The sequence below is a fragment of the Clupea harengus genome, chromosome 18 (genome assembly GCF_900700415.2).
Source record: "Clupea harengus chromosome 18, Ch_v2.0.2, whole genome shotgun sequence".
In the NCBI taxonomy this organism is placed as follows: domain Eukaryota; kingdom Metazoa; phylum Chordata; class Actinopteri; order Clupeiformes; family Clupeidae; genus Clupea; species Clupea harengus.
In genome coordinates, this window is record NC_045169.1 from 14,097,728 (window position 1) to 14,106,605 (window position 8,878).

The window sequence follows — 8,878 nt, forward strand, 5'->3', positions numbered from 1 at the left end:
CAAATTGTAAAAGAATTTTTTGCAGCTTAGATCATTTCTCTGAGGTGTCCAGAACAACATACTAAAAGTCCTAAGAAATCCTAGTTGAGGAAATATGTTAAATTCTCATCAATCCGAGATGTGTGCCAATAAGGCCAGGCAACATTACACCCCAATGGGGCTATTTTTTTCCTTTACTCCTATCAAAATGAAACTTTACACAATGAAACTACCCATGAAAAGTAAAACATTTTGTATTACAAGTTTCTTTGAAAATTAATTTTAATATGCAAATGAGCTATACACTAATCGAATATGCCCAAAATACACCCAAATAGGCTTAATTTTTTCCTTTACTCCTACCACGATAAAACTTTACATAGTAAAAGTATACATGAAAAGTAACTTTTTTTGTATTACAAGTTTCTTTTTAAATGAATTTGAATATGCACATGAGCTCCACACTTATTGAATACGTCCTAATTTGCATAGGCAGAAACACCATTCATATGTATAACAAATACATCGGCCCAATCTTCATCCAATCATCCTACTGCCAATGGGTGATGGCAATGCTGCTTTTAGACTGGCCTCTAACCTGAAAACTGCCTGGCTTGGTAGTACCTGCCAGGGATATAACCCCCCGCCGGTACAGTCTTCAGGGTCACGGAGGCACACAAGCCTCCCCACCACGACAAGGCAGCAACAACAGGGGAGGGATTTTTGTGGTGTTTTTTATTGTATTTATTTCTGTTGACAGACTAACTGTGACAGTTAGTAACGCACATGTCTAGTAAGCCTCTATTAAATTATGCTTTCCCTTGCACGCTCCAAAACAATGACTAAGTTATTTAGCTGTCTCACACTGTGATAAATATGTTTAAGTGACCTATGTTTAAATTCTATGAACTGTGTTAGTTCGTTGTAACGTAAAATTTAATTATTATTAATTTAGATACGTTATGTTCTAATATGTGACTGTTAGCACACCATTCATTCGTTACCCAGTTGGTGGCAGACATTAGCACTTATTAGCCAGCTGTGTTGTAATCTGTTGTTGCTCTAATTCTTGGTGTAATGAATCTAATAGTAACTTGCTGTGTTTCGTTTCTTGTGTATTATTGTTTCACTCATAAGTTTTCACCTGACATCAATATAGGAGCAAGGCGAGTTAACCGTAGACTACACAGCCCTAACTAAACTAAAGTTAAAAAAAACTTTTTTTTTAAAGTTGCGTTAACTGCGTTAAAATATTTTATCGCGTTATTCCCCTTCATGGACACCTAAGGGTGCTGTTGCTCATTGGACTCAATGGCGATGTCTGCTATCACGCCACACGGCACACAGCGCAAGGCAGGGTTTTTCAACTGGTGGGTCGTGGATTTGGTTCTAGTTTTTAAAAGTCTAGTTTTTAAAAGTTTTAAGAATCTAGTTAAAAAGCTACACTATCTAATGTTGTACTTAATGAATTCAAGTATGTTTATACAGTCATGTATGATTTTGAAAAAAGGTCATCATGATATTTGGTAGTTTTGTGGCTCACACATAGTTTAGGTAGGACCCAAATTCACAACTCAAACACAGGATTGAATCAAAACAAGGATTCTTTACTTAGGAGGTGGGTTGCATACAGAAACACAACTGTGCAAGTTAAGTGTCTTAAAAAAAACATTCTCTCAAATAGGTCACCGTTACTGTCATCACTGTAAACTGAATCACAACAGGCACAATGCACAAACACAGTCTCCATGTTCTACACTTCTACACATGTTCTACAAGTTTCTAAAATCCAGTTAAATGGTTTTGGAATTTCTGAAATACAGTTAAAATGGTGTTGAAGTTGCTGAACAGCCAGCACCAGTCAGCAGTCTTGAAGGAGGCCATTCAGCTGTTAACAGCGGATGATTATGCCCAAACATAAGAAAACAATGCTAAAGCACCAAGTACATTTTCAGATTTTATTTTGAAGCATTTCTTATTTCATCCTTCTTTCATCTTTTTTCTCTGATTAGCTGTAGCTGCTCAGTCTCTTGCCGTACTGCCTGTCTCATTTTCTCTACCTCCTTCCTGATGCGCTCTAGCTCATCCCTCTCTCTCTCCATCTTTTCTCTCTCCAGCTTGAGTTTCCTCTCCTCTGTCCGCAGCTCCTCCCTTCTTCTCTCCAGTCTGTCCACCTCGCTCCCTCCGTTTGTTCCACACATCCTCATCACTCGCTCCTTTTCTGTGAAGCCAAAAAAAAAGAGAGAAAAGTCTATTAGCTTGGAAATCTATCTATCAATCAGTTGATCAATCGGTCAATCGCATGGGTTTTTTTTTTAGCTTTTGAGCAGCAATACTTTTGAAAAAAAGGTGAGCAGAAAGAGAGAGAGAGAGAGAGAGAGAGAGAGAGAGAGAGAGAGGAGGGAATACAATAAAAACAAAGCTCTTGCCCAGGAATGGCCACAAGAGGGAGCTAGATTCCAGCACTGAGTGCACTGACATTAATTTATGATGTCACTACTAAGCGGTCATTTGTACCTGTCTGACGGGAGAGAGAGAGACAGAGACAGAATGAGAGACAGGAGGCCAAGTGAGAGAGACATGCCTCGTGTCATTCAGTTCTCTAATAAAACATAATTAGACAAGAGATAGAAAACGAAGAGGGAGGTGTCCAGGCAGATACAAGATAAAACAGAGAGAGAAAGAGAGAGAGAGACAGAGAGAGACAGAGAGATGGGGGAGAAAATAGAGCTCAACAAAAGAAAATATATATATCTGCCTGACATCAACATTTCTGGATTAAAGAAAGAAGGTGGATGTGGGGGGGCAAAAGAAAGGGGAGCGAGTGACAGAAGGAGAGTGTATACTGTTGATAATGAAAGAGACATATCTATCTGTTGATAATGAAAGAGACATATCTATCTGTTGATAATGAAAGAGACATATCTATCTGTTGATAATGAAAGAGACATATCTATCTGTTGATAATGAAAGAGACATATCTATCTGTTGATAATGAAAGAGACATATCTATCTGTTGATAATGAAAGAGACATATCTATCTGTTGATTGTGAAAGAGACATATCTATCTGTTGATTGTGAAAGAGACATATCTATCTGTTGAATGAAGTAGACAATCTTATCTGTTGATTGTGAAAGAGACATATCTATCTGTTGATAATGAAAGAGACATATCTATCTGTTGATTGTGAAAGAGACATATCTATCTGTTGATAATGAAAGAGACATATCTATCTGTTGATTGTGAAAGAGACATATCTATCTGTTGATAATGAAAGAGACATATCTATCTGTTGGATAATGAAAGAGACATATCTATCTGTTGATATGAAAGAGACATATCTATCTGTTGATTGTGAAAGAGACATATCTATCTGTTGATTGTGAAGAGACATATCTATCTGTTGATTGTGAAAGAGACATATCTATCTGTTGATTGTGAAAGAGACATATCTATCTGTTGATTGTGAAAAGAGACATATCTATCTGTTTGATAATGAAAGAGACATATCTATCTGTTGATAATGAAAGAGACATATCTATCTGTTGATTGTGAAAGAGACATATCTATCTGTTGATTGTGAAAGAGACATATCTATCTGTTGATTGTGAAAGAGACATATCTATCTGTTGATAATGAAAGAGACATATCTATCTGTTGATTGTGAAAGAGACATATCTATCTGTTGATTGTGAAAGAGACATATCTATCTGTTGATTGTGAAAGAGACATATCTATCTGTTGATTGTGAAAGAGACATATCTATCTGTTGATAATGAAAGAGACATATCTATCTGTTGATTGTGAAAGAGACATATCTATCTGTTGATTGTGAAAGAGACATATCTATCTGTTGATTGTGAAAGAGACATATCTATCTGTTGATTGTGAAAGAGACATATCTATCTGTTGATAGTAGAAGAGACATATCTATCTGTTGATTGTGAAAGAGACATATCTATCTGTTGATTGTGAAAGAGACATATCTATCTGTTGATTGTGAAAGAGACATATCTATCTGTTGATTGTGAAAGAGACATATCTATCTGTTGATAATGAAAGAGACATATCTATCTGTTGATTGTGAAAGAGACATATCTATCTGTTGATAATGAAAGAGACATATCTATCTGTTGATTGTGAAAGAGACATATCTATCTGTTGATAATGAAAGAGACATATCTATCTGTTGATTGTGAAAGAGACATATCTATCTGTTGATTGTGAAAGAGACATATCTATCTGTTGATTGTGAAAGAGACATATCTATCTGTTGATAATGAAAGAGACATATCTATCTGTTGATAATGAAAGAGACATATCTATCTGTTGATTGTGAAAGAGACATATCTATCTGTTGATAATGAAAGAGACATATCTATCTGTTGATTGTGAAAGAGACATATCTATCTGTTGATTGTGAAAGAGACATATCTATCTGTTGATTGTGAAAGAGACATATCTATCTGTTGATTGTGAAAGAGACATATCTATCTGTTGATTGTGAAAGAGACATATCTATCTGTTGATTGTGAAAGAGACATATCTATCTGTTGATTGTGAAAGAGACATATCTATCTGTTGATTGTGAAAGAGACATATCTATCTGTTGATTGTGAAAGAGACATATCTATCTGTTGATAGTAGAAGAGACATATCTATCTGTTGAAAGAGAGAGTTAAAGAAGAAGAGGGGTGAATGGAAACGTAGCAAAAAGCGTGGCAAACGTGACAAAAACAGAAAGGACAAAGGACAGTATAAACAAAAAAGAACACAATTCAAAACCAACTCTATTTCCAGATTGGGACTATGACTGTGGTCATGAAAAGAGAGGTGTGGAGAGAAAAACGAGAGAAATAACAGCAACAACAACAACAAACGACTCACCCAACTCTCTGTACAGCAGAGGCTGGCAGTGAAACAGCGCTCTATAGAATCCATCCTTCGCTGCGATGCCGCCCGTCTCTAGCCCCGCCCACAGCTCCTGGGCCCTCCTCTCCCCACCCACAGCGTCACTGACACTGAAGTACGCGTCCTCGCTCAGTAGCCCCTCCCCTAGCAGCCGATGGGCCACCGCCTCCGCCCGTGTCAAGCGCTGGAGAAGGTCCTCTTTTACCTCACAGACAAACTGAGCGTGCTCTGAGGGAGGAAATAAACATACATATATAAACATACATAAATATCAATACTGTATACAGAAATAAACATACATATATAAACATACATATATATATCAATACTGTATACGGAAATAAACATACATATATATATATACATACATAAATAAATATATATATACTATATATATTGTGCTATAATATAAAAAGACACAAATACAATTACCAATGAACTGTTGTAAATATACATTCAGTGTGCCATGTAACAATGTGTAGAACTAACGCTAAACTCTGATGTCGAGAACAAAAGAGCAGAGATGCCTAGAGTGGGATTTTGTAATGCGATGGATAAACACAAATGAATGTCAAAGCAGTTTGTTGGGAGGATGTTTAGGTTAAAGGTCAAAGGTTACACGATGAGAGTGGAGAAGAGGTGACGTGGCGGAGAGAGATGGAGAGAGAGATGGAGAGAGAGATGATAAGAAATGGAGGAAGAGAGAGAGAGAGAGAGGACTGAGAAATGGAAACTATAAGAGAGTGGTGAGTGATGGATATATATATATATATAAACATATACATACACATACACAAACATTTTATAACGTTATGGATAAACAAATGAATGTCAAAGCAGTTTGTTGGGAGGATGTTTAGGTTAAAGGTCAGAGGTTACACAATGAGAATGGAGAAGAGGTGACGTGGCGAGTAGAAAGGGAAAGAGCTGAGAAATAATTGGAAAGTGATCCGAGTGAACTGATCGTTTGTTCAGATTGTTATCTTTCCAACCCTCATTTTTTGCCCAGTGGAAAAAAACTCTACAGTGTAAAACAGGTTTCACCTGTTCACACAGTCCTGGTTTGAACTGCAGATATTAGATTTTAAAACGTCTTCACTCAGTCCTGGTTTGAACTGCAGATATTAGATTTTAAAACGTCTTCACTCAGTCCTGGTTTGAACCGCAGATATTAGATTTAACGACCTCCTCATTGCTTAGTGGGAAAGGAAAAGTGAAACAGAGAGAGAGATTATAAGAAATGGAGAGAGAGAGAGATGGAGAGAGAGAGAGAAAAGGAGAGAGAGATGGAAAGAGGGAGAGAGAGGGAGAGAGATGATAAGAAATGGAGAAAGAGAGAGAGAGAGAGGACTGAGAAATGGAAACTATAAGAGAGTGGTGAGTGATGGATATATATATATATATAAACATATACATACACATACACAAACATTTTATAACGTTATGGATAAACAAATGAATGTCAAAGCAGTTTGTTGGGAGGATGTTTAGGTTAAAGGTCAGAGGTTACACGATGAGAATGGAGAAGAGGTGACGTGGCGAGTAGAAAGGAAAAGAGCTGAGAAATAATTGGAAAGTGATCCGAGGGAACAGATCTTTTGTTCAGATTGTTATTTTTCCACCCGTTTGTTTTTGCACAGTGGAACAGAACGCGACAATTAAAAACAGGTTTCACCTGTTCACAAAGTCCTGTTCTGATTTACAGAAACACATAAACTATGAGAGAGTGGTGAGTGATGAAGAAAGAAATGGAGAGAAATAGAGAGATGACTGAGAAACAGAAACTATGAGAGAGTGGTGAGTGATGGAGAGAAAGAGAGAGTAGAGAGAGACCGCCTTAGTCCCTGCTCTTTGCAGTATGCAGTATTATTACCCGTTAGTAACTGTAGGCAAGTAGGGTAATTTCTTCTGGACACCTACAACATGTTATTCCCTTACTTTTTAATGACTTTTCTTCTAGGAATAGTGTTGCTCAGGATGTTGCCACAACCGTTTTCTAGATTTAGCCGTATCCCACGGATACAGCCTGTCACTAATTCTTGGGAATAGCTCAGAGGCTGCAGTGCTGTCACAGATTGCTACACTCACCAGCATGTTAGACCTAATTGGTTCAGGGACTGAGTGCCAGGCTGCTGCGCAAGCTCAGTATAACCGTTCGGTCCAGCGAAGAGGCTGAAAGGCAATCCACCGCTGTATAATGCAATGTCACAGTTCTGCTGCAGCGTGTTTACTTATTTACAGGTGAAACGGGGTGTTTTCACCGGGCCATCACCGGTTGCCTTCACCCTCAGAGAGAGAAATTTGCAAGGCTTCAGCACTATTCTCTTTACAAAGTGGTCATTTATGTCTTAGTTTCGAAATGCAAATATATTTGAAAAGGAGAAGATTCAGGGTTTCTCATGGTGTTATTGTTATGTCTGTAGGACAAAAACTCGCGGAGCTTTTAAATGCAATTGCTAAAAATAGCTCCAACTGCCCCACGGGGCACCTTCGGGTTGGAAGGGTTGACCCAAGTGATTAGCCAGGCACCTCAAGACTCGCTGCCTTTTGGTCTGAACTAATACTAGTCATGCGTTAATCTTCGAGATAGGTTGTGATTTTTACCTATATGTGGACAAAGCCCTCCCTGATAAACCAACCCTTACTTTTAAATATTAGTCATTAGCATGTTACGATTGCCCGGCCAACCTAAGAAAAAAATCTAGACAGCTGGTGTGTGAATTTGTATGTATAGAATGTGTGTGTGCATGTGTGTGAGTGTTGAGTATTTGTATGTGTCTGTGTGTGTATTTCTCAATATGTAGTGTGTGGATATGAATGTGTGTGTGTGTGTGAGAGAGAGAGAGAGAGAGAGAGAGAGAGAGAGAGAGAGTAAGAGAAAACAGGCAGTACCCATCTCCAGCATGACCTCCGGCTCATGTTCCAGCAGCAACCTGTAGAGGGCGCCAGAGGCCTGCGCTCCCCCTGCCTCCACCGCCCTGAAGATCCCAGCCATGCGCTCACGGCTGCTGGAGCCCGTCACAATCGCCTGGTGCTCCTCACTACCCAGCAGCCCCTGTTTCAGGAGCACCTTGGCGATCCGTCGCGTCTCCTTGACGCGCTCGATCAGCTCTGCCTGAAACTCATCCACCAGCTCCACACCTGAGAGAGAGAAGGGAAGAAAGGAAGAAGGCAAGAAAGGATGAGTGAGAATGGAAGCAGAGAAGAATAAGAAGAAGTAGTGGTAGCATTGGTACCAGCAATAGTAGTAATAGCAGTAGCAGTAGTAGCAGTAGTAGTAGTAGTAGTAGTAGTAGTAGCAGTAGTAGCAGTAGTAGTAGTAGTAGTAGTAGTAGTAGTAGTAGTAGTAGTAGTGGTAGTAGTAGTGGTAGCAGTATTCTGCAATAATGTGTGTGTCACCATACTTCTGGTTTTGGCTTCTCCAACACAATTGCACAATTGCATTGTTTACATCATTGTCACTTGACTAATGTTTCTCAAGAAATCTGAGACAAAGCATCTGAGGGATCAGATTTCTTCAGAACTTCAAAAGCGATGGCATGCTATGATGGAGGGGTTTGATTCTTGATCACGTGCTGCGCATAGACCATAGAGTAAAGTCAAATTGTGTGCAGAGATTTCAAAATCTATAATTCTGTGAGTTGTAAAAAAGCAAACCTGAATGTAACACTACTCTCCATAAGGTGTATTCACGAGGACTTAACTTAGAGCGCTCTACCTTTGTTACAGTGTAATCCCACTAAGCCATGGTTTATAGTTCACTACGCTAGCAGTACGTCTGAAGCAACGGCACATTGACTTCGCGGACACACATAACTCTAACCATGATCTTGTTATAGGTATCATTCAAACAATTGTACTGTATTATTATAATACATTTCTGTCCTTTTCTCTTCAACAATGAAGCACTAATCTACTGACAGTCAATGGAAATACCTTGACACACATACACACACGTCACACACACGTATGACCTGCATTAGGCA

The 8,878-nt window shown here is 38.7% G+C and overlaps 1 protein-coding gene and 1 long non-coding RNA gene across 2 annotated transcripts in view; both read right to left on the minus strand.

The window, feature by feature from the left end:
• Nucleotides 1-1,607: 1,607 nt before the first annotated feature.
• On the minus strand, nucleotides 1,608-7,797 carry LOC105908832 (Golgi resident protein GCP60-like). Its single transcript, XM_012837395.3, has 3 exons — nucleotides 7,785-7,797; nucleotides 4,869-5,120; nucleotides 1,608-2,200 (listed from the first exon to the last, which is right to left on the minus strand). Exons 1-3 carry the CDS (start codon nucleotides 7,795-7,797, stop codon nucleotides 1,971-1,973), a joined length of 495 nt encoding a protein of 164 aa, XP_012692849.1. The 3' UTR covers nucleotides 1,608-1,970.
• Nucleotides 7,798-7,856: 59 nt separating this feature from the next.
• Nucleotides 7,857-8,878, minus strand: part of LOC116224642 — a 2,466-nt gene continuing 1,444 nt past the window's right edge. The window contains exon 3 of the long non-coding RNA XR_004165667.2: nucleotides 7,857-8,033. This is a non-coding gene — a long non-coding RNA (uncharacterized LOC116224642). The remainder of the gene's footprint in view (nucleotides 8,034-8,878) is intronic.